This window comes from Drosophila persimilis, unplaced genomic scaffold, assembly GCF_003286085.1.
Source record: "Drosophila persimilis strain 14011-0111.01,24,50 unplaced genomic scaffold, DperRS2 tig00000868-arrow-arrow-pilon, whole genome shotgun sequence".
Taxonomy (NCBI): domain Eukaryota; kingdom Metazoa; phylum Arthropoda; class Insecta; order Diptera; family Drosophilidae; genus Drosophila; species Drosophila persimilis.
The window spans coordinates 367,808-395,233 of NW_020825365.1; the positions used below are offsets into that span (position 1 = coordinate 367,808).

General features: G+C 39.6%; 1 protein-coding gene across 1 annotated transcript in view; it reads left to right on the forward strand.

Annotated features, from left to right (window-relative positions):
* Nucleotides 1–1,754: 1,754 nt before the first annotated feature.
* Nucleotides 1,755–27,426, forward strand: part of LOC6602732 (gamma-aminobutyric acid receptor subunit beta) — a 30,749-nt gene continuing 5,077 nt past the window's right edge. Inside the window, exons 1-8 of the mRNA XM_026993698.1 lie at nt 1,755–1,852; nt 2,365–4,280; nt 10,790–10,887; nt 11,198–11,265; nt 18,566–18,792; nt 20,558–20,640; nt 24,204–24,341; nt 27,139–27,423. Coding sequence (XP_026849499.1) covers nt 4,141–4,280; nt 10,790–10,887; nt 11,198–11,265; nt 18,566–18,792; nt 20,558–20,640; nt 24,204–24,341; nt 27,139–27,423 — 1,039 coding nt within the window. The 5' untranslated portion in view covers nt 1,755–1,852; nt 2,365–4,140. The remainder of the gene's footprint in view (nt 1,853–2,364; nt 4,281–10,789; nt 10,888–11,197; nt 11,266–18,565; nt 18,793–20,557; nt 20,641–24,203; nt 24,342–27,138; nt 27,424–27,426) is intronic.

Consider the following 27,426-nt stretch of genomic DNA (forward strand, 5'->3'; position numbering starts at 1 on the left):
AGGACTTGCAAACTGCCATGCTCCTACGAGAAACAGTGGGGGTTCGGAAAAGAGTCAACACTGCCCATGGAAATGAAAATTCTGCCTCTAAAATCTGATTAAGTAATTAGAAAGTTGCGAACGCATTAAATATGCAAGTTGAAGTCAAAGACTGCATATCTAAGGGTCCTGTTATCTGGTGGGTTGGGTACCGCACGGTACCATCAGGCAAGCAGCAGGCAAGCAGCAGGCAAGCGGAATGCTCATTAATAGCTGTCGTCGTTTACAACATGAAAAATGTTTGAAAGCCAAACAAAAGCCGTTTAAAAAACCGTAAGCCAAAGACCAATCAGGACTCTGTGTGAGTGGAAGGCCTGAGCAGGCCAAGCTGCAAGTGAAATGTAATGTAAAATGTCGAATGTGAGCGCACACACGCAACTCTTACCATTTTAATTAATGTCAAACTCTTATCATTGAATATGAAATATGCACAAACACACACACACACACACACACAGAGAGAGGGCGAAAGAGAGAGCCGGTGAAAGCAGCCTTCACATATGCATAACGTATGTGGAATTTACATACAAAACCCGACCCGAGCCTCAGCTGGCTTTTCTTTGTCAAGTTGAAACAATGCCTCAGCCCTCAGCTACATACGTCGTTGCCTTGAAAAAGCCTTGCTTTTTTTGTGGTTTGCCGCAAAAAGCAATCACAGCAAAGGCACAAGAAAATGCTCGACCGAAAAAAACAAACACCATACACACACATAGTCAGAGGAAAAACGCGTGCTTACCAATTAACGAGATATGTGCGAATATGCCTCACAATGTGAGGCGCGAGAAATTTGCTAAAGAATAAAAAGCCCCTTGAATGTGGGGAAAACCCAAAGAAAAGCCTAGCAAAAACTGGCATACAAATCACATGCGAAAAAATTTATAAAAACAAAAACCAATGCAAAAGCAAACTAACACACACACACGCAGACACAGCTAGATGATATATATATACATATATATATACATATACATATACATATACATATACATATACATATACATATACATATACATATACATATACATATACATATACATATACATATACATATACATATACATATACATATACATATACATATACATATACATATACATATACATATACATATACATATACACATACATATACATATACATATATATACATGCATATCATATATACGTATGCATATGGGTGAAAGCAGGGAGAGGAGGGCAGAGTATAGACGATATACGATAGAAGAGGAACAGGAGGAGAGGAGGAAATGAGAGGCCGAGTTGGGAGGCAAGTAGCAAGCGTTTATGCTAAACAGAGTGTAACTGCCGGGGTTGCCAGTTCGGAGAGTGCACGGTGACATTTCTGCAAAATGCCAAAAAGGATAACAAGAAGGCAACACCAGAGCACACAAAAGGTGCTAACCGACACATACAGGCAGACACACACACACACACACACACATACACACACACACACAAACAGGGAAAGAGAGCACAATCACGAGAGAGACGAGCCAAAGAGAGACGAAACCGTGCTTTGCAGACCGTGTAGCATACTTTCAGGCCCTGCCTGTGGCTCGGGCTATTTTTGGCCCGACGCTTGCTTGCTTTCTCTCTCTCTCTGTGTGTCTGCAAAGCCTGGCACGCTCGGCTTTGGCTCCTAGCTGGCCAACAGACTGCTAGCCAACTGCCTGGCCTGCCAAACGGTTTTCAAACGCTCAGCTGAGAAAATGTGACGGACGAAAACGGCAGGCCAGAGCTGAAAAACTTCCCAAGAAACGGCAACTCAACAAAATCTATACAAAAGTGTCTGCCTCTGCCTCGGCCTCTGATGTGTATGTGTGCATGTGCAGGGGTCCCTGTGGATGTGTGTATGCGTGGCTGTGTGTGTGGATCCGAGTTTGTGTTTATGTATGCGTGTATAAATTAGTTTGAGTCTTCATTTTTTTCAAATTTTTTTTTTGTGCATTGATTTCTTTATAAAACAATGAAAAACGCTTCAAAAATTACAATAAAGATTTCAAAAATTGGTTAAGTGCAAAGACAGTGAAAAACTACAAGAAATGATGATTCAAGTCTATGTTTAGGAACAAATTATGTTTCAAACAAAATTCATAAGTTCTAGGATCAAAAAGTGAATCAACCCAACCCAATAATTTCTCGAAAATATCTTCAAAAAAGAAATATAATAAATTATTACATCGAAAGTATTTATAAGCACACCAAAAAAATGGCTCAAATATAAAACTATGCCTATCCGATTCCGATTCCTTTGACCAAATCACAACTAGAAACAACTTTTCAACAATTAAACTGATTTTTCATATCTTTTCCCTGAACTTTGCAGTGTTGACGCTAAGCAAAAGAAAGATAAGACTATAAAATATATCTAGAAATTATGTCCCCTAGCCCCCAGACGATAGACGCAACCGAGTTAGCAACTTAACAAAAAACAAACAATGCCAAAAGTTAAAGCGAAAGGCAACTACACCAATCGACACAAATAAAATGAGCCAAGTCGCCTGCAACTACAACACCAACGGCAAGCATCGAGACGAGCAGGTTGCAGGCACTCCGCAAAGAACAAGAACCGCCACAGGAACCGCAACATCATCTCAAATAGTAGAAACACCCGGAACACCAGGAATACCAGGAGCACCGTACTTGAGCAAGCGATGAAGTGGAGCCTCCGCTTGGATGACGAACTTAGAAACAAAAAAACTGGCACTGAAACTGCAGCTGAAACCACAACGGAACTGGCCATCGGAATCAGAACAAACTGATGCTGACGGAAACTGAAACTGATACTATTACCAAATTAGTGGTAGCAGCTAACCGCAAATAGAATCTGAAAAACAGAGAGAGAAGAACGAAAAAGAGGAGGGGAACGGAAACATGAACAGTGTGGATATTTTGTAATTATTAATGAGCGCATAGAGTGGGCTGCCGCAGTGGGGTGCTGGAGGAACCACAGGAGCGAAACAGAGCGATACGTTGAGGGATATCATAATGTACATGCTGCTGGATCTCGACTAACACACACACTGACACTCACCCGAGCCCACGCCCGAGCCCAAGCCCCAAGCCCCAACCCCCAGACAGATTCCCCACAGGACATCAGGCAGGAAAGGCAACGAAAGGCTCAATTTCAAGGAATTTGCAAAGCTCTCACCCACACACAGTCGCACTCACTCTTCGACTCCCAAGCGCGCACTCACACACACATATACGAGAATGGGCTGATGGAATCTCGTCAGGATAGAAGTAATTAAAAGTAAATAAAGCAGGAGGCAAAAGGAAAACCGAAAAGAAACTCAAAGCGGTGGCTGCAGGAAAAGCAGGAAGTAACCTGATTACGAGCAGAAAAGAAAGAGACACAGAGAATCAAGAGGCAGCAAAGCAAAGGCAGGAGAAGCAAAAACAACAACAGCCACAATAACAGCCACAACAACAACAACAACACTTAATGTGGCTCAGAAGAAGAAGAAGCAACGACCATAGTGATCCGCTGCTGATTGTCCGGACTGTGCTGTGACTCGATTTCCGACCCCCGAAAATAGCGCCAGAACCGAAGATTGAGATAGAAAGACACACACGCGCACACACACACCACTCTAACCCATACACATGCACTGAAGTACTGACTGAATGCCTCGCTGCCTAAACAACCAACTAACTCACTGACTGAGAGACTTCAAGGAGCGGAAAGCCAAAACGAAGGGGCAAGCAGCAAGCAAGGAGCCAGCGACAACCAAACAAAAAAACAAAACCAAAAAAGGAAAGGTGGAACCAGCTAGCAAGTAAACTAAAAGAGCAACTAAAACCTTGACTAATAACTGCAACTACAGCAACAACAAATAACAAATTTAAAAAAAAAAACAAACAGCAACAACAACTACAACAACAACAACTTACTTTATACGCAACTAAATGAACAAATACTTCAATTTTTAAATGCAAAACTACGAGAAGCAAGCGCAGCCATTTTAAATAAGCAAAAATCCAGCACAGCTAATCCTTCTCTTAATATAAAAACAAAAAAACACCCAGAACTTTCAACTTCCAAAATTAAACCAAAAACCCAACCAAAACACCGTACCAACGCATTAACAGCAACAGCACCATGAGTGATTCAAGAATGGACAAATTGGCCAGGATGGCGCCTCTGCCCCGCACCCCACTGCTGACCATCTGGCTGGCCATCAATATGGCGCTGATCGCACAGGAAACGGGCCACAGACGGATCCACACAGTGCAGGCGGCGTGAGTACACACTCCTTTTTATTCATTTTGACCAGTGATTATGCCACTCATGAGTGGCCAATGTTTGGGACATTTACTCAATTAGTGACATTTACAACTATCAATTAGGTTAATAACATCATAGAGGGCCGTACACTGCGTATAATTCGCATTAAATAATGGCCCAAAATAATGGCTAGCACGGTCACCCAGAAACACAACACCACTCCTAGGCCATACCATTTCCTCCTACCGAAAACCCACTCTCTCTCCCTGAACAATGAAAAACTACATACAGTTGGCCAGTTATTATAACAATAAATTTGCTTTGGGGCTGGCACTTTGCTGCATTGGCCACGGCCCCGGCCCCGCTCCCGGTACCGGTCCGCCCCACAACCTTGGACGAGCGTCAGGCCGACAGGTGCGTGCCTGTGCGCTGTGTGTGCGCAATGTGTGTTTGTGTGTGTATTTGAGGTGTTTGCGACCCCCACAGGAGCCATAATTCATGGTAATTTATGATTATTCAAATCATTTTGCTGCAAAATGCGCTCAAAACTTTGTCGAGCGCTAATTAGCCAGTATGACAGCCTGTTTTGACCTGGTCCTAAATAAACGTTGAACTGTAGCTCTCTGACAATTTGAATAAGTGCAGCCCATTTATTAGGCCAAGTTGGAGCTGGTGCTGGGGTCGGTGCTGGATCCAGCGCCATATCTACATCGTCATTGTCACATTTGCATGAGGCAGTCATTAAAATGGCAGCAGGGACTGAAAAATGACCACTGCCACTCGATGGTCTTGTAATTACTCACCCGTCAGCGGACACTGGGACACTCGACAGCAGACAGACAAATAGCGGACACCCAACTCTGAGTGTGGCCAGTGGCTATGTTTGTTTTTGGAAACAATTGTACAAGGATTCGTCTAGGTTCAGAGCCAGGGACTGCCCAACTGATTGGCACTTGTCAATCCCACACACGTGTATACAAACACACACACACACAGAGCGAGAAAGAGTGAGAGAAAGACACACCCTTCTGTCATCCTAGGGGATGGCAATGGCAGACCACAACCGCGGACAACACATTCGGACAACGCAAAGAAATTGCCGCATTTGTGGCATTAGTTGTCAACGTCACAGTTGCTGTTGCTGTTGCCACTGCCACTGCCGCAGCCGTCGCGTTCTGTCAACTTAATCACACAAATTATGCAGAGCCAGGGCTCTGGTTGCTGCTAGCTGTGGGTCTCTGGTCGGTTACTTTTTGTTCCTTTTTGGGGTTAGCACTCATTAGTAAATATTTAGGCGCCACACAGAACCACACAGAGCCACAAGCATTTGCATAACATGGCAACCAGGCAAATTAGGCAAATCCAAAGGGGGCTAGGATGACTGCGACTCTGAAACCGAGTCCAAATCCGACTCTGACTTCCACTGCGACCAGAGCAACAACAACGACAACGACAGCGACATCGTTCTCAAGTACAAATGCACGTTTATGGGATTACACGATCGCGTGCCGGGACGCGGACGAGGACGTAGACGAGGACACGGAGATACACGCGACGTGGCATGATGCCTGGGGCCTGGTGCCTTGTGGCTGTTGCTGTTGCTGAGCAAAAGCCGGAGCTGTAGCCGGAGCCGGATCGGAGAGTATAGCGTAACAGGAAGTCCAAAATCGAAAATGTCGTGGCAAAAGTCGGCAAAAGTCGAGACCGATTCTGAGGCGCAAACAGTTTTTTTGTTTATTTGGGCCAAAAGGCACTAGGCAGAGGCAGAAGCAATGGCAAAAGGGGAAAGGGGCAAAGGGAAACGGCAAAAGCATAGCAGCTCGAGCAAAAGTTTACGCTACTTTTTCATGCAACATTGCACAGGCGCCGCCACAAAGTACGAGTATGCAACACAAAATGACAGCATTGCCGAGTCAAAGTTCCAGGTCTCCCCAATTCTGGCCCCATCCCTATTCCCATTCCGCATCCCATCTCCCCATCCCACTATCCGCCAAAAAGGTTAAAGGCCAGAGCGACACAGTTTGCTCACTTTACACGCTGCCACTTCCTGTAAGGCAAAAGCTCAGGAGGATGCTGTGCCACGCCCGGCCACGAGCCTGCCTGCCTGACGTCGCCACCGCCAGCGCCGCCTGCTGTGTGCGCCGTTGTGCTCCACTTGCCACACAAGTGCCCACTTCACTTGGAATTTATTGATAGCAGATAATGCCAAAGTGGCAGCGACAAAAGCAAAGACCACCCGGGCTCGCGTCCAACCAGGAGACTGCCTGTCATCCTTCCCGGCCCAGCCGGGGTCCAGCCAGTCCTAGCCTTAACCCCAGCCCCAGCTGCCTTACTATTTCTACACGCTTGTGTGTGTATGGCTGTGTGTATTGCTGTGTGGCTATGACTGTGTGTATGTGTGTGGCAGCTGCATCACTCGTAGGCAGGCAGCGTCAACAGCTCGCCGTCGAGTGTCATTGAGCGTAAATTGTTGTTCCTTCACATTTTGAGTATGATTGAAAATATCTACAAGCCGTCCGGGTCGGAGGAGCATCTCTTCTCATTCGCGCCGTACCCTGAGGCCTGGTATCCTTACGTAGCTGTGTATGTGTGAGATTGTGTTTTCCCAGCCGTTGCCATTTTGCCAATCGCCATTCCACATGCCGCCATCAGCTTTTAAAATATTTAATAAAGCCCCGGACAAGGCAGGTCTAATTTTTTTCACATTTACCCAGAACCGAGCAACTATTTTTATTGGCCTGACTGGAGGCGAAAGATACCCTTGCCTTGGGCATCAACATCGCCTGCCGATTTCTGTTCATTTTGCTAAATGTCAAGGACTTCAGCAATGCAATTCAATTTTATATGCATTTACCTTGCCACATACCCTCAGCCAATTATTCTCTTCCTTCTCTCAATTCTGCCCTATTTGGAATCGGATTGAGTTTAATTTAATCAAAAGGCCAAAACGATCCTCAAGACAGAGCAGATTGCAAATTCTCAAAGCAATTGAATGGCCAAAGGCTTAAACTGAAGCGTCAGGTTTGCCTGTAAAATAGCTTTAAGATTTAATCTGTGACAGCTTTTGTTTGTGTTTCCACTGGGCGTGGTCCAACCTTGTCAACAACTAGCAGAAAATAGTTAATGTGTTTCCCTGTCCAAGCACAGGCTTTCCTGTGTATCCTGGGCGCTGGTAACCGACGGTCTACTGGGCTTCTGGGCTGCTGGATTGTTGGACTGCGGCTGGACTCTTGCTACTGCCTTATAAGGCGGATGTGTTTGTTCTTAGCGACTGTCAGGCGGCTGTCAGGCAGCAAGTTATCACTTTATTAAAAAACGCTTACTCACACTCGCCCCCGAGCAGCAGCAGCAGGAAGTACAGGAGGCAGGTCCGGGCGAATCCAGAAGACAGGACACTCGCATCTGCAGAGTATTTTACTGCGCAGTGGAAAGGCCTAAACCAACTTTTGCTTATCTCTGCGTTGGCGTTTGCCAAGAATCTTGCCCTGACATGGACATGGGGAAGTGGGAAGTGGCAAACGGAGATGGGAGACAGTACGAGGCAGGCAGGAGGCAGGCAGGAGGCCAGTCAGCCAGCGGAGATGAGGATAAAGAAAACGCTAAAAGAAAGATAATATTTGCTAGTAGTTCTCTCTCGCATTTCCGCTTTGTTTTAACGTTTCACTTGAATTTATGCAATGGCGCGTGTCCAACGCAGCGTATACGTAATGGCTGGCACTCAAAGTGCCACTAAAAACGACAACACAGCGGCAGTGGGAACGACAACAAACAATAACGACAATATTTCTTACAGTTTTACTCTCGCAGCACACACACACATACACTGACCAGCCACACCCACATACCCACACACATTCGAAGAGCCGTAAACGTGCACTGCCTCAAGATAAGGCAACAAACTGTGGGCAGCGATAAGATGGCGTGGCACTTGAGGCGACACGTTTTTGGCTTGGCTGTCGTGCGCATGACTTTGCATTTTAGGTTTTTGTTACAGTTACAGTTACGGTTATTCTTCTGCTTCTTGCTCTTGTTCTTCTGCCAGTTGTTGCTCTTGGGCGAGAAGCGAGAAGCAGCAGCAAAAGAAACTTGTACCCACTTACGTACGCGCAGCTAATTGCATGTTTCTCAAATGTATACTTAGTGATAGTAGTGTGCCCCAAGTAAAGTACTTCTGCAGATTCAGCTGCAGTGTGGAGCAGGGGAAAACTCTTCTTTTCTCTTCGCTGTAATTTTGTGGTTTGCCTCGATCAATAGGCAAATATTTGACGCCTCAAGTACGACCTATTCATATTTTGTAGTGCACTTAACGACAAGCACACACACCCACACACAGCAAACTCTCTCTCTCTCTCTGTCTCTCATGAGTGTGCGTCTGCATAAATTATTTGACAATACGTTGGGCATAATATTAGTTTCACTTAGCCAAGAAAAGGCAAGGCAGTGGCATGCCACATTTGCATATTACGTATACGCCACGTTCCGCCCGGGGACCGACGGCAACGACAACGGCTACGGCAAAGGGAGAAATGGAGCGGCGACGCAATCGAAAAGTTTTTGGCGCGTCCTTCAAGTAATTTTTATTGCAAGCTGTCAAAAACTTATTGACAGCACCTGCCAGCAAAAGTAGCGGCAGTGCATAAATTAAACTTTAATGGCTAGTGAGGGGAAGGTGGGGTGGGGTTGGAAGGACTCGTAAAGTGTTACTAGAGCGTAACCCAAAATGAACAGCAGCAAACATTGCGCATACGCAGCATTTTACTGGCACACACACACACTAACACACACTCACAGACAGAGAATAGAACTCACACATCTAATCTAAAACTCAAATGAAATAGCAATCAAAAGTTTTTCATTATCAACATCGGGCCAAAGGCCCGATAAGTAAAACCGCATATCAACTGTTGTCAGGCCGTGCCCCAGCAACACGGTGGAACAGGGGCGAGGGTGTGTCTGGGGTGACGGGGTAAGGCACTTTTCACTCTGCAAGTATTTTCATACACATTTATAAATAGGCTGCCATTTGTGCCGTCGGCTTTCGCTTTGATGCCAACGCTTCGTATATACAATAGCCCCGCAACCGACTTGGGTTAAAGCTCAAGCGAACCAAGAGCGAAAAACAAAAACGCACTCATGAACAGAGAGAGAGAGAGAGAGAGGGTAGGTGGCCACTCCCCTTCCAAAAAGGGGAGAGAGTTGAGTAGCAGGAATATGGCACGCCCAGACTTGATTACCAAAAAATTAAAGCATACCACAAAATTAAAATCAAATCAATAAATCAGAGCCATAAAAATCGACGTGGTGCAAATTGTACAAAATTCATAAATACCCACCCATTCACAAAGTGCCACAAAGATACATGTATTTCCGATACAAATAAACAAGCAAGAACAAACCAAGCATTCCCGCTAAAGAGACAAAATACCGGAGCTCGATGTTTTGTGGTTCGTTATTCGTTATTCAAGGCTTGATGTTCGAGGACGCGCACGCGCGATCAAAGAGACAAAACTTCGGTCGCAGCTCATTTTGTGAGGAGTGTGTGTTTATTTGCAGGCGCAACTTTTATTAAATTGTGATTTTGCTCACAAGCCATACGCATACACATACCATATACCACCGCATACCACTTACGCAGACGTGTACACTGAAACACACTGAACACACATCGCATCAGGTCTGAGACTTGGGTCGAGCTGGAGCTAGGACCCGTGGTTACACCCGAATACACCCAATGGCCTGGCCTGCCCTATCCTGCCCTAGCCTGCCCTGGCCAGAGTTGAACTAACAACAAACGCGCTTTAATAGCACAGTTTAGCGTAGAATAGACGCAAATAAACAGGCATTGAAGTGCCTCGGCCTGGTAACTGGTGCCTGGTGACTGGCGGGGCTTGTGCTTGTGCCTGGGACTTGGTCTGGGTCTGGGTCCCGTGTTTATATGTACATATATGCACGTGTACGTATATGTATGTATATGTTTATGTATGTTTCTGCCTTCAGTGCCAGGCGCATGCAATAAATATTACATATTCACACACACGTATACTATATTCGTGTGTGGGCGCACTTGATGCCGCATAAAGCGAAAGTAGCACACACCCACACACGAACAGAAGCGCACATACACATTGAAAGAGTGATAGACGAGAAGAGGCCGTGGCAGAAGCAGAGGCAGCGCACTTAACCTGCAACGACCGCCGAGCGCAATGTCTGTGTAGACGCTTCTGCTGTCAGTTCATTTTTCCAGGAAACGCTCAAAGTCCTTGCCACACATACACAGACACACACTCACAGACAGACAGGGCACACATGAAATACAGGACACTGCGCACACTGCCGCACCGGCAACAAATGCGCCAAACAAATAGTTCAAAATATAAATCCAAATTTTATAGATTCATATTCCATCGAGGGACCCCTGCCACTGCCACTGGCTGACAAATGGCTTTCATTGTTTATTTTTGAATCAGCTGGAGACTAATAAAATAATGAATAATCACTATCTCTTTGCATTCTCTCTTTACAGAACTGGCGGTGGCAGCATGCTGGGTGACGTAAACATATCCGCTATACTCGACTCCTTTAGTGTTAGCTACGACAAAAGAGTAAGACCCAATTATGGTGGTAAGTAGACCAATCTAGCCCAATCTAGAGACCCAGCAAATTCGAAAAGAAACCTGAAACCAACCGAAACACGACTTGAACGAAACGCAAATGGGGGGCAATCGAAATATCACAGCCCGCGAATGAACATTCACATTTTAGGGGGGACGTTGAGGCGCAGCATCTTAACAGAGCACTAGAACTCAATATGCATCTAACTTTTTATATACATACGAACAATACCATAACCCTGGCCCGTACCGTACATAGATATGTAACCAAGTCATACCACTGTTTACTGTATTACCTACTAAAACATACGTGTTTGCAGGACCTCCTGTCGAAGTCGGAGTCACCATGTATGTGCTATCGATCAGCTCGCTCTCAGAAGTGAAAATGGTACAAACTAAATGAACCTTGTACCTTTCTATTATCGTTAAGCGCTCTATCTCTCTCGCATACTCTCTATCTCTCTGTCTCTCTCTCTCTCTCTCTCTGTATTTGTCTATCAATCTATCCTATCTATACTGTATTTCTTTCTCTCCCTGTGGTCTTTGTTGTTGGAGTTTTTTTTTAAGTTTTCCTCTATTCGTTTAGTTTTGTTTCGACACAGTGCATTAGTTTGACACCTTCTCACACACATCTCTTGATTTGTATAGTTCTATAAACTGTTTCTTTCAACTGTTTTGCTTTGTATGAAATCTCTCTCCCCCCCTTCCTTCACACACACATAAAATATTTATATACATTCATATATATACATACATATATATGTATATATTCATTCATATATATATATGTATATATATTATTTCCGAGATATTATTTCTAACCGTTGACCAAAATAGATAATTTGAAAGTGTTATTTGCGAATTCTTATTATACATCCACGCGTTCGAATTATGTTCCTTTTTATTCTTTTCTGTTCTGTTCTATTCTTTTATAGTACTAAATCTCTCCAACTCTTTCAAATATTTTGTTCTGGACTTTTAGTGGTTTCTCTAGCAATTTCTCAAAACTTTGGCCCCAGTTGTGTGTTATAGTAGGTCTTCGGTCTGTGAGTCGATTTAGGCAGTGCCATACATAAAACCCAGAGCCATTCAAATGCACTCCCAAGCAAAGGGCAACGCGTCGTTTGTCCTGACTCCCTCTACTCAAAACTCTCTACTGCAGCCCTCACCACCCCCCAGCGGCTGTTCAGCATCGCCAACACATCGTAAACTAAATGTCGTCTCTCTCTCCCTATCCGATTGGCAAAAGCTTTTTATGTTTCAACTTCTTCAGCTCTCAGCCAAAGAGCTTTTGCTCCTTCTATTCTCACCTCGTTACTTTTACCTCTGTGTGTGTTTGTGTATGTCTAATTGGCCAAGAACAGCAAAATTACCCAACACACACACACACACACCCACACAAACACGGCCCCACAAAAAACAGCCACAGTAACATAAACAGAAACAACAACCAGCCATCCACATTCCCCTCTCCACTCTCCCCTCTCCTTTCCTCACCATTCTGTGTACCTATCGAAACGAAGACTACAATCCGCAGCAAATCTCTGCCTCTCACTTCATGCATATTGTTTTGTCCTCATCTTTTAATAGGCCCAAATAACTCTCATACAAAAAATCCTCCAGATCAATATCCTTCCATAGCTGCTGCCAAAATTCGCAATTCCCATCAACACGAAACTACATACTACTTATTGTACTTATTAAAGCAAAGCAATCCAAAAACAAGACAAACAAAATGGTGTGTTAAACCGCTATCAAAATATAAGTAAACATTTGCAATAATTGTTAGTTTTGGTAATATATTATTTCCTTTGCAATCAGAATAGTTAACTGATTTGGTTTTCATTCGGCGCGTGCTGTGAAACAAGCCAAAAATAGAAGCACAAATTTAGTTTTTAATAGCAATAAATATTATAAAAGCATAGCGCACCGCTTGGCAAGCTAAATGTCAACTGTACTTTAAATATATTTCATTTTGCTAATGGAAATTAAACGGCACCCAACGTATCTCGTAGAACGAAAAGAAGCCCTCGAATTGCCCATTCTCTGGCAGCGAACGCTCGAAAGTCGGCAACGAATAATGGGAGCACACAGTATGAGCCATCAGTGTGATGTGTTGTGTATACTCTGAGTGCATTGTTCTACTTTTCCACATATGTATATGTATATATATTTTTTGGGTCTTTGAGTCAATTATAACATGAACAACTACAACTACAAGAACTACTGTAACAACCAACGACATCATTAACCAAAAATTAAAAATATGCAAACTAAAAATTCCATCAATCCGTGTGTGTGTATATGTTGCAGGTCCCCCTGTGGAGGTTGGCGTCACAATGTACGTCCTCAGTATCAGTTCGGTTTCGGAAGTTCTCATGGTACATACGTCAAAAATATATACCACAACAAAAAACAAACAACCATACAATACAACAACAACAAGAAACAAACGAAAAAACCAAACGTTTTTCTTTCATTTGTTTTACAAAAAGCAAAAAACAAAAAGAATTCATAAAACTACTCGTATACTTCCTAATTTCTCTCAGTCTCTACCTGATACCTATAACTATCTCCCGCTCGCTCTATCTCTTTCTCTCTCTGTCTCTAAAATATCTCATTCTATCTTGCTAAATGTTTCTCTACCACTCTCTCTCTCTGCCTCCTGTCTCTTTGTCTCTATGTTGCTTTAAGCTCATTTTGCGTCCTATTATTTGTTCTCCATATACAACTAAACATATACATCATTTTAATTTCGCTAATTGGCAACAGACATACAAATTCATACCAATTTCAATTTAAATTACCTTCGATTCAAATTCATTTAAATTATGACCGCGCTCTTTCGTTTCGTTCCATTCTGATTCCAAAAGCAAACTGCAAATAACCCTTCTCTATACAGTATATTGAATACTCTCTATACATATCCACAAAGTACTGAAAATTATGTGTTGTGTGAAATAATTCAATTGTTGGTTGCAATACTCGTATGTTTTGCCAAAAGTATGAAAATATCAAAATCGAAATGTTGCATATACGTTTTTTGTGTTTTATTGTTTTGATGTCAAGATTTTCGCAATGTTTGTTACTGATATTTGAACCATATTTCATTTGTGTTACACAACAACCAATTGCTTCTAAAGCAACGACAAAAAGCCAACAAAAATACATACATAAATATGGAAATCGAAATCAAAAAAAAACTGTAACTGTGCACATTTCAATGTTTTTGTTGCAAAGAGAATACAATATTTGGCATTTGGTTGTGCTGATTCATCTCTATATCTCTATCTATCACATCTTTGCTGCTTTGAAATTTTCATTGATTTTCAATTATTTTGCTTTCCTTTGTCTTTACTGCATCACATCCACCCATCGATGACTTCTTTCACCATAAAAGAAAAGCCATGCAAGTTGGAAGAAAATCAATCAATCTAATTGCTGTATAAATCTTTATTTACCGTCTCATCCAGCACATGGCTAAGGTTCATTCATCCAACCGTGACCACAACCATAACAACCATAACAACAACCACATCCCCACCTACATACAGACACAGACACAACGTTAAGCTCCAAGAGAGAAACGAGAGATATTTATGCCATATTCATATACAATATATATATATATCTGTATCTATATATTATATACATTTTGCTACCTAATTGTATTCGTTGTGATCTGATCAATTGCAAAATTAAGCCAAATTAATCACAGCAGTCCCACTGGCAGAGTCTGCGCGCATGCTCGTTTGTTAACAAAATGAATATGAATGAATATCACATCATAATCCACATCAAATATACTCGTACTACTATACTAGTATTCATAATCAAGCTCGGTGTCGATGTATTAGTCAAAAGCTATATTGGCCATAGCAACAAATAGATACAAAATTAAGAAATACATACATATGTACATGTACAAGCGGACTCGTATATGCCTGTTTCTGTGTTTCCGTTTCGCCCAATTTAATGTTTCATTATTTGCCCAGAAACAGCTTTAAAGGCAGCAAAATTATGTCTTAATTTTGTTTTCAATTTTTTTTATTTTATGACCACAAAGAATTAATTGGAATTTATAAAATGTCTAACTGTTTCCATGCCTCTTTATTTTCGTCTTTATCTTACACTTTTTGTGGAAAAAGCAAAGATCTCCCTCAATTTGGAATCAATTGGACATTTTTTTATTGAATCTCTTGGGACTTCCTTTTAGGATTTGTTCTACTTAATTTCCTATATACAAAATTGAAAATTTACTGCATTGTCGCACGATTCTATTGGTTGAACGATTTAAATGTTTCTAAGCTTTTCCAAATCATTACCATGACTATCTTAAGTAATTGAAACAACCCCCGGGGCTTTGAACTGTTCGAGCATATTCGTGAATAATCCATGAAAAGGAAGCTAACAACAATTATCCATCACAATACTCATAATCGTAATTTCACATGAACTCGGCCAGCCATGAGTGCGATAAATAGAGAGCATCAGACGACCCACACATCTTAATTGGCCAATTCAGAGAATTCCATTATTATATTATAACTAAATATTGCTATATTGCAATGAGAGCGTTGCAAAGCACTTAAGAAGAGCTCCAAACACGGATACACACAAACACCCACACAGCAGCAGTACACCAAAATCTACTGCACCTTTGCATACAGCTAGGCGCAATGACACGGCTGCAACACACACATATACCCACACACACACAGAATCACCCACCTGCCGTTCGTTAATAAAATTCAAATGAACCGACACCTGCACCTGCCGTTTTGGCTTTGGCAATCAATTTATGCGAAAATAACATTCCCAAAATGAACTTAAACACGAACCGGAACACGAACGTATACTAATACGACATATACATTTGTATATGTATATGTATGCACAAAACACATTAACAACGATAACAGCAACGGCAACTGAAAAAACACTTTCATTCCTAATCATTTTCTCACATCACAACTTTTGATTTGCACAAATTTTTTTTTTCTCATTCTTACTCTCTCTCTCTCTTTGTGTGTGTGACAGTAAGAAAATAAAACTATGTTCTCCGCTGCTAATGAAAATAATTCGAAAATAAACTGAGCCAATGCCAAACCGAAACAAGAACAACAACACAGATACACACACATACCTCTACAGATACAGATACACTGCAAACGCAGACAAATTTACATAAGAAAAACCCATCCAATCCTATCGAACCGAGTCCAATACAGGGAGGCAGTAAAAATCAAAATGACAAAGGCACAACAGTCAACACCGAACATGACTTTTGGCTACAACCAACAGAAGCAAAGAAAAAAAAAATACAACAAAATCCATCCTGGCTGCAGGCTGCCTGCCCTCAGGGACTGAAACTTTTGATACTTTTGCAGATCGCAACATCTGCGGAAAGATAGTCAGAAGTCTGGTCGAAAAACTATATACACTTTATGGAGCCAAAAAAGTTCTGCCAGCTTTGTGTTGCGAAATAACTGAGCAAAATCATAATACTGTTTTGCAAGGGTACAAACAAAAATAAACACCATAACCTACCTAACCTACATATACTGTATACATACAAATATATACATATGTAAATTGTAAATGGTGTGCAAAATATATACATATATATAAGAAAGCAAACAACTCGATTTAGACCCGCTCACGTTTTGGGGTTAATTGTGATGCCATTGTAGGCACGTTCCCCATTCCTCTCGTATATATATACCGTAACCGTACCCGTAACCGTACCCGTAACCGTACCCCTGCAGAACATTCACATAAATATCTGTAGTTAGAGTTGATTTTACGTGTGTGTTATGCCGAAAATAAAAGCAAGTTGACTCCCTCTCGAAAAAAAACCCCCGGAGAACCCTTACAGACAAAACCCTTCTTGTTGCGGATGACAACCCAATCGTGTAGAAACTTGAGGAAATTGCAGAATCCACATGGAGTTTCATTTTCAGTTTTTTGATTTAGCTGAGACTTAAGTTTGACTTTTAATTTGAATCTATTGTTTTTTTTTGGCGCGCCTGAACCGAGTGGAAACCAAATCTGCTAGCTTGAACTTGATCTCACCCAAAAAGATACACAACACCAAATGGAAGATTGAAGCCAACTCACGAGAACCGTGTGCAATTTTCGAATCATAAATAATATACAATAGTCGTACTCACCCATATATAAATACATACATAGGTGAACACTGTACATACATGTATGTACATATACATATGCCATTTAGACACACTCGTAAAAGCTCAGCGTGCGTTAAAGTACTGCCAAAAAGTACCCGAAAAGCAGGTAGTGTGTGGGCTCTATAAATATTTATAACTACTTACAAATGTTATTACCTGCTACAGCTACAACTACAACTATTGTTATTACATTTACATTTGCATTTACCTTTAACATTTACATTTACATGGTTTTCCGTGTAATTTTTTGGTTCCTTGTCGGCTTCTTGTATGCCCACGTCACAGAGTAACAACGTGACGCGCTTCAAGATGGCCGCACTCGTACCCGTACACGTACCCGTATCTGTACTCGTAATGATATGCAAGACTGAGAGAAACAACTCGAGTAGTTGTCTTTGCCCCTTATGACCTCTTACACACACCCACTCATGTCTGCACACACACACACACACACACACACACACACACAGATACAAACAGAGTACACAAAAGCCAAGTTTGTTTGTCGTTTTACAATTCCACCACCGAATCCAATCCAATTGAAAACCAAACCGAAAACCAAACCAATCCAATCCACACAAAGCAGGCCAAATGCTTTCGTGCCTAAAACCTAGAACGCTTCAGCTTCGAGGCACTGCAGCAGGACAGGCAGAATAAGCCAACTATACTCTTGTATAAAGCGAACCCCCATACCTACGCCTTTTTGCCATAGATGTAGTTATACTCGTACCTTAGCCCCCCTTCAATAGTAGTCAGAAAAGCCAAGCTACTTCACATCACAGCAACGAATCCATATGAATATTTGTGAGAGGTTTACGTACTACTTATTGCTTAGCCTACCGTACCTTCTTCCTTCTTTATTGCTACTGTATATACAAATAATGCCATCAACTATTATTTTATTTAATTTTCATTTGATTTGATTTGACTTGGTTCCTCTTTTGTTTTGAATATCCCAAGCCAAAAAACGCTGTGAAAAGTTTCAAATGTTTCAATATTTTTGCATGCTGTATAAAGACCAGACCACCCAACAACCCAACCACCCAAAAAAGCCCATCCAGAAACCGGTTTTCCCGTTGTATAAAGTGAAAAATTTGTGCACGCTAAAAATTTTCCTTGGTTTCCATTTGCCGCAAATTCCTTGCTTTTCTTTGTGTGTTTGTTAAGTGTATTTACTGTTTGACCAAAAAAAAAACAAAAACTCTTCCTTCTAGTTCTAAAAATTCTCAAAGCTAATTTCTATCTCTCTCTCTCTGTCTATCTGTCTCTGTATGAATTTTTTTTAGTTGATCAAAATAAATTTATTATAAAAAAATACACAAAGCTTTAGTTCCTAGTCTTTTAGTGATTTAGTACAACATACTCGTAAATACTACTACTAAGTGCTCACTGTCAATTTTTTACTAATATAATAAACCTCTCAATCTCTTTTTGCTACCTTTCCCCCCGTACATATATCGAATCCGAATTGAATCGAATTGTGAATTTGAATAGGACTTCACATTGGATTTTTACTTTCGTCAATTTTGGACCGATCCTCGTTTAGCGTATAGAAAACGACCTGGTGTAGAGACACTGTCGGTTGGATCAGAGTTCATTAAGAATATTTGGGTACCTGACACCTTTTTTGTAAATGAAAAACAATCATATTTTCACATTGCAACAACCAGTAATGAATTCATACGTGTGCATCATTCTGGATCGATAACAAGAAGTATTAGGTAAAAATCAATAACTCAACTACTACTGCAACTATTGAAACTCCCAATCTCTAAGCTCTAACTGAAAAAGCAAAACATTACCATTTTTAATTGTCTGTATATGTGTATGTGTATTTAAGTATTTTACAACCCACCCAAAACAACCAAAACTAAACTCAAAAACCAAACAAAAAAATACAACAAAAACAGCAAATACTCGTACTTCAAATCAAATTACTAACTACTCGTACTATCCCTTTCCAAAAAAAAACGGTTTTGATTTGTTTCAATTATCATTTATGTTTTTTAACCCCTTTTTGCAACTTTGTAACATTTTTTTCTGTGTGTGTATAAATCGATGTTGTAATTTACTAAATCAAAACCGAAAATGACAAATTTCTACAGAACGAAAAAAAGTTTTCCTCCAAGCGATTAAGCGTTTAATTAATCAAAACAATTCAAGTGAGTTCAATTGGCAAGTGAAAGTGAAAGAAAGTTGGCAAATTACGAGCGATGCAGCTGAGAAAGATATGTATTTATTTGAATAAAAAGCGATGCGATGCGAGGAAATTGCATTTGTACATTTCATGCGAGTCATCGGTTAGAGGTGCAAATTTATGTGCGATTTTATGTGTACTATCGAATGGTATGGTATCAATTGTAGCGATTCTATCTATCGATCTTTGGGAAGAACTTAATACGAGTATACTCTGGCTACAAGAATTCTGTGTTCATATTTGGTTTCGATATTGAGATCTACTTTATTGATGATTGGCGCAAAATAAACTTAAAATTTCCGTTTAATTTCCATAATTTATGTCACACTTACTCTTGATGAACTCCATAGTTATGTATACTGCTCGTATCAATCATTTCGTCATCCCCCAACTGTGCGGCCCATGAATTATACAAACGCATTCACAAACGCCACGCCAAACGCCTATTTCCCCCCAAATCACTACTTCTATAGCTACAAGTATTAAAAATGGGAAGTCAAAAAAGAAAAAATCGCCGAACATACAATATACATGTACCATCTGGAATAGCATGAAACAAAAGGGTACCTGAAAAATGGGTGTATCTGACACCACAAAAAGGTTTGACTGGCCGCAGTAGCTAGTTGATAGCTAGCTAGGCTACTGGGCGCACTATTTTCTACTACCTTTAAACAAGAATCTGTCCAAAATCGCCACAAAACGCTGAGCAGCCACAGCCATAGTCGTAGCCCAAAGGCAATGAAATAAGTATGAGTATAGTATAATTTTCCGTAGCCGTAAGCAACTACAACTAACTAATACAACAACAACAATAAGAACAACTAAAAACAACATCATCAAAAAATCGAATCCCAACTAAAGTAAGCCAAAGCCAATTCATGATAATAATTACCCTGCGTAAGAGCCAATCGCCTCACTATCTACAACTAAACTGCCACTAAAAGTATCTCTCACTTACCAAACAGCAGCAGAAAATATATATATCTTACAAATAGCTCATATCCAATTGAACTCGCTCTGTATGTAATGACTTGAACTTTACCCCCAGAAAGAAACCACCAAGAAACCAAATAACCCCATTAAACCCCTTGTAACCCCCTTGGACCGCCCCCCTCACCAACCTCCCACCCGCCCGTAAATGTTGTGTGTATATAATCGTAATAGAATGTAATTTCTTTGAACCCTCTGCTCGTTTGTTTGTTGATGTTCACCATTGAACCGTTGAAAGCCCTACTAATCGAGTACTCTCTCTCCTCCATATGGAACCAAATGCCAATGTTTTTCTCCAGATTGACTATCACCGCATCGTGTCCGATGAACCTGCAATATTTCCCAATGGACCGGCAGCTGTGCCACATTGAAATAGAAAGCTGTAAGTACTTTCATCTAAATTACATACATACATTCCAAACTTATAATAGCCAAGTAAATGTAAAAAAAAAAACAATACAAAAAGAAAAGCCAAGCAAAATAGTAATGCCAATTGAAATGGAAACTATTGTTGAAGTTCAAATTTAAATATTTCGATTGTGAAAATTGTTAATGAATTCAATGAATCCTGTGAAAAAAGATAACTAAAAATAAAAAACCCAAGAACTCATTCAGAATGTGAAGCCTAGTCAGCGAGGCTCGGTCCAGTGACCAGAGACCAGAGCGAGTTGTGGGTGAGCCCAGTGTTGCTTAATTCTCGCACGAATAGCCGAATAGCCTGTGCTGTCCAGTACACCTTTGTACCTTCCATTCCATCCATCCATCCGCACTGAACTCTGGCCACTCGCATAAAATCAGCTCTCAAGCAAAGTCCGTGCGCTGTTTGTTCAGTGTGGGCAGAAAATTTAAAAAAAAAGCATAATTATGTATGACAAAGAATCCAAATCTATATCTATATCCGAACCGAAACAATTTAAATGCAAGCAAGTACATTTTAAGTGCCTCAATACACACGCCACACACACGAATCTCTACTGGAACGATGCAAAATGAATTATTCCGCCTTTGATGACAATTGTGGAGCACATTAGCAGTTATGTTTCAGGATATCGAATTGTATACAATTAACGAGAAATTTACGAGTCCTTAGGCATAGCTTAGATAGAATTAAGCACCTTCTGTTTCTGTGGCTTTTCGGTTCAGTCAAGTGAGGATCTAGCTCTCGAAAATTTTGTTTTTGCTTTCGAATACAAATTTTCAGTTCGTTGTGCATATTTTGTTCAACCAAAATTAATTGCCCACGCCCCCAACCGCAACACATTTAGTTCTGCTCATCAAAGTATTCAAAACAGATCAAGTCCCACCTCAGACATTTATAGTTATTCTTATGTTTGTCTCTTGAACCCACCCATAAAACAAACAAAAATCAAATCAATATGTTGCACAGTCGCCATGTGAGATGTATACCGAGTTTCATCTGCATCTGCATCTACCCGAATGATTTAACCCAACAGCAATCAATCAATCAATCAGTATCTATAATGCATCATGATCACAGCTTCATAGATCCGGTTTCATAGCCCAGAATGAATTCATGGAGAAGATTGGTTGGTTTTCGGTCGCCTTCTCTTACTTACAGCAACCGTAGAAGGCTCCCTCGCGTTAATCGATGATCTGATGATCAATGATCAATGATCAATGATCTGATGACTCCAAATGTGACACTCTTTTTGATACTCCCTCTCTAATATTCCCCCATGCCCCATGTTAAGTTAGTTAAGTTATAGAATACTATCCTTAGCTATAAATCAAACTCCCATACACAGCACGCTTTTGCTTAACATCTAAAAACATATGTATTATATATATATATATAATATGTATATATGTATATATATATATATATGCCATATCATAATTACTCGTCTATTTGTCAAAACTCGGCCCCGAAAATCTGGGCATTAAGAAGTCACACTCAAGCACACAGACTAATAGTTATCCTAGACTTAAGAGTTTATGTATATATTCGTTCATATAACCCTATAACATTGAGTTTCTTGTGTAAAAGCCCCCACCCACCCAAACCAACAAGTAACAAGAAAAAATCCAACACCAAAAAACCCAACAAAACAGAAACAAAAATTAATTAACTACTGCCCCCCATTTTTGCAACAACAACAACAACTACTACTACAACAACATCTACAATATCAACGAACGATCTTCAACACGATGAAGTCGGTTACACGATGCGAGATATCCGATATTTCTGGAGAGATGGACTGAGTAGTGTTGGCATGAGCAGTGAGGTCGAACTACCGCAGTTCCGTGTCTTGGGACACAGGCAGAGGGCGACCGAAATAAACCTAACCACAGGTACCCCATACATTACAAAAAACCATAAAAAAAAGCGTACAATTTCCAAAAAAAAAATAATAATAATATCTATATAATTATATATACATATATATATATATATATAATTATATATATATAAATACATAAAAAACAAATAATAATAATCACATTAACATTTCCTTTGTTTTTGACAAGCATTTTTCAATGAACTTATGTAACCGTTTTGCGTTTTCGTAATGGATTTCCGTATTCGTATTTTGAGTTTGTGTTTTTCGAAAAGGGTTGTTAGCGCATATCCGTCTACCAAAATACCAAAACACGCACTTCCTAACCAACCAACCAATAAACCAGCCAACCTGAACCAACTGATTTTTTTGTGTTTCCTCTGCCTTCCTCTACTTCTACTTCTTCTTGTTCTTCTTTCATCACCAATATACAATATATATTTATCAGTATATCTTTATCGAGTGCTAACTGTAACGTGTGCTACTAACCAAAAAAAAAACCCCAACTTAACCCCAACTAAAACCCATTTAAGTACTTACCCCCATATATACATGCATATATACATATATATTGTGTTTAAAGTGTCCTCTACTAACCTCTGTTATGACTTATACTTTCGTTTTGCCTTCTGTTCTGTTCCAACCGATTAACAGATCAGCCCTGCAGTTAACTGCAGTTAGAGACGTAGTGAGGCGTAAGTTAGGCCAAAAAGATGTTTGATTTTCAGTTCCTGTTTCTGTTTCAGTTTCAGTTATTTTCGAGTCGCAAAAGAGTCGAGTTTCGTTTGCTTGGGTAGGCTTAAACCAGCTACAACGCTAATAAAAATCTAAGAAATCTTATTAAGAAATGCGAAAGAACAATGTAAAATGCCTTTAACCAAACAGAAGACACAAGAGCACCCATTTCTGCCACCAAGAAACAACAAAAAAAACAACAAGAACAACAACAGCTATATAGATATTAATCTAAGTACCATAGCTTTAAGCAATCTAATACAATCATAATTACTACTGCCAATAAGAACAAACAGTAGCTGTAAGTCAATCCAGGGAGTGTGCCTACTAAATGCTCATCTAACTTTTATTCTAGTAACGCTTTGCCAATAAAACCGAAACCGATCCGAATTAAAACCTAATGCATTTTTAGTCCTAGTGCAATTGTAATATATGAACAATTTATATTATATTCTTAGAACTTCTTCTCGATATAAATCAAAAAATATATTTTTGAAAAACACTTCAAGCAACAAGTTCTGAATGAGACTATTAATTAACCAACAACACAAAAAAAAATTGTTCAACCAAAATAAGAAGAAAAAAACTGAAGAAAAACCAGCTAAAGATATTATTGAATTTTTTTAGAAAATTTTTCTTATGATCGAAGAGAATCTATTAATAGTCTCACGAAATGTATTTTTTGTTTTGTGCATATTTTTCGTCAACAACAACAACAACAACAACAACGACAACCTCACCACCGAACTATGCCTCAACAACAACAACAACTGTACAATTAAATAAACTCGCCCAAACGAAATACCCAACAAAAACCAACACCAAAACTGTACAAAAATGCAACTTTTAAACACTAAAACAACCAACAACGATACAACAAAAACCTTACTATATACACAATATATAGTCGGCTACACGATGCGTGACATACGATATAAATGGAACGAGGGCCCCAACTCGGTCGGTGTCTCGAGTGAGGTATCGCTGCCCCAATTTAAGGTCTTGGGCCATCGTCAAAGAGCTATGGAAATCAGTCTTACCACAGGTACCTGTAGACGGTTACCGATTTATCTTTCAAAAATTTACTTTTACCTACATATACATACATCAATATATATATATATATATTTACGATAATACCGATGATGATGATGATGACTTATCTACTATATAAATATAAATATATATACTATACAATATATAAATATATATCTCGTTTTGATTTTACGTTTTCGATTCAATTCAATTCAATACTCTTCAGGCTCTTCAGTTCGATTTGTTGGCTTAACTCGTTTTGGTTTTTCCTTTCTCGATTCAAACTAATTTCGAAGCAGCATTTTGTATAAAGTACTCCAAAATTCAATCATTCAAATCAATCCAAAACAATCCAAAACAGGGCGTGCCGTAAAAGACTTGGGCTATAACAAAGTAAAAAAGGAGGGAACCGAAATCCTGGCTCAAGCACAAGCACCAGCCCGTCGCTTTTCAAGCGTCAGGAAGAGTGTGCTTCAGCCAGGACGAGAGTCCTAGGAAAACAGTAAAGAAAATGCATGTTAAGCATCCTAAGATTTTTACATAATTTCTATTTCCATATAGCTAGAGTTTGTTTCATCAACTAATCTATTTCATAGCATACTCGTACTCGTACAAATAAAGTAAAAAAAAAATTAAGTACATATTAACAACAAAAATATTAACAAGTGCATTTAACATTAGCCCACTTCATAGCCTAGACTCTAGACAGCCTGATCTAATGATAGACTAAGACGCGTCTTAGAGCTTTTCCCACTCGTACTCGTACTCGTCCAACTCGTATCCCCACAGGAAGACATACTCTTTAAAGTTTTAACGCAAAATCAACGCATGTTACAAGCTAGCAACAATTTTTCCGATTCAGTTCGTTCATCAAATTGATTTTCCTTTACCGCTTTACTTTTTCCTTTAAAAACTCTCAGTTATTTCCGCCTTAATTTTAACGCTCATGAGTTCATACTTTGCAGCGAACTACGATTAGAAACCACAGAAATCAAAAACAGCAATCGAAACATTGGTAATGCCAACAAAAGAAATCTACTTAAAATTAAACCAAATCACAACCGAATTCAAAAAGAAAAAATGAACGTACGATTAATCTCCCCTTTAGTCACCTTTTGTATCATAAAAAACCGAATAAGCAAAGAGTAAAAATATCTAAAAATATCTTACAGTACAATAAGTATTCGATATACTTAGCAAAGCTTAACTGAATATGGCTTTTCCTTAGTAAATCATGCTTTTGATTTATGCCTGACATTAAACATTTTTTAAGCTGCCACAAACACACTCTCATGCTCTAAAAGGAACACACCTACACACCCACACACACAGCCACATTAATTTTATTAACTATTCACGGAATTAGTTCTTACTACAAGCAAAAAAAAAAAAAAACTACAACAGCTATCTACAAAAGTATCTTAACAGTAATTAAAAACGCTACCGAAACTTATTAGCATAGCCAAACAAAATCTACAATTACAAATTACAATAACAATCGACACCAACAAACAACATTCTGTATTGTAAATCAACAACAACAAAAAGCATTAATATGAAAATCCAAAATCAAAAAAAAAAAAATATTATGCTACAAACGATAGAAATACAAAATTAGCGAAAACAAGCGCAACCAGAAAAAATATATATAAAGTTCATCAAACCTTATCTCAAAAATCTCAAAAATATCTATATATCGAAAATACAAAAACGCCCTCCCAAGCATGCTCTCATCTTATAAAGTTTCCTTTACCAAATCTTAACAAAAAAAATAAATACAATTATCTAAAGACAAACAGCAACAAGTTGCAGGCAATTCGAGTGCGAAATGCTCCTAACTTGGGTCTTAGACTAGATCTAGATCTAGATGCCTCCTACTCATTACTCCTACTTTTCTTTTGGTTTCATTTATCCTTTTCCTTGCAGAATTTAAAGTCTGTTTTTGTTCGTCTAATGCAAGTCACTAAAATCTTAAACTCGCTCGCTCTCTCTATGTTTTATTAAGAAAGATTTAAAGCAGTTTCGGTCTAGTCGAAGTTCTGATATCCTTGCAGAACTTAAAGAACCAATCAATTCTTTAATATTCCTTTCATTTATCTTGGGATTCAAGAAATCAATTTCCCTAACACTAGATACAGTTAATATCTCTCTTTTAACGCGATTTTTTTTAATAAATAATCTGCTAGGGTAGAACTGCCTTTTGAATGCCTAGAATATTTTTTCTAGTTTAGTTCTTGACCTTAGCTTTGCATTGAAAATTTTGCCATTTCGTTAATAACCCATAGTTAAGTATATACATAATATATCTGATCTGTATATTGAAGTATTGCCTGCCTGATTAATGAAGCGATGTGTTGTCGCCTAGATCGAAATCTAACCGTATTTCCAGAAAGGATTACCAGCCAATAATTATTTCTCATGAAAAAGCGCTCATACTTAATTCTCTTCATTTGACTTTCATCTCGGTTGGAGTTTTTTTTCTTTTCATTTGAAGCTTGAACTATGATTTCGTTCTATGGTTTTCTTTTTTGGTGAAGAATACTAACATTTTTTGTTCCTTGATATTTGCAAACAAAATGGATCTCAAAGAAATACATACTAATAACATCTTTTATATCTTTCTCGATCTCTCTTTCTGTCTCTCCCTCTTTCCGCAAAAAAAAACATAAAACCAAAACAAAAACTAACAAAAATTAACTTATTAAAATAATGCAAATCGATTGAATATGAATATGGTTTATAATGCGATTAATTGAATAATTGAAAAAATTGAATCATCGAAATCATTGAATCATTGGCGCGGGCAGGAAACTATTCGCGTTTAGCCTGCGAAATTCAGTTCGTGCGCTCGATGGGCTACTACCTTATACAAATCTACATACCCTCTGGACTGATCGTTATTATATCATGGGTATCATTTTGGCTCAATCGCAATGCAACGCCGGCGCGTGTGGCGCTCGGTGTGACAACCGTGTTGACAATGACCACTTTGATGTCGTCAACAAATGCAGCGCTGCCAAAGATTTCGTACGTCAAATCGATTGACGTCTATCTGGGAACATGCTTCGTTATGGTCTTTGCAAGTCTACTGGGTA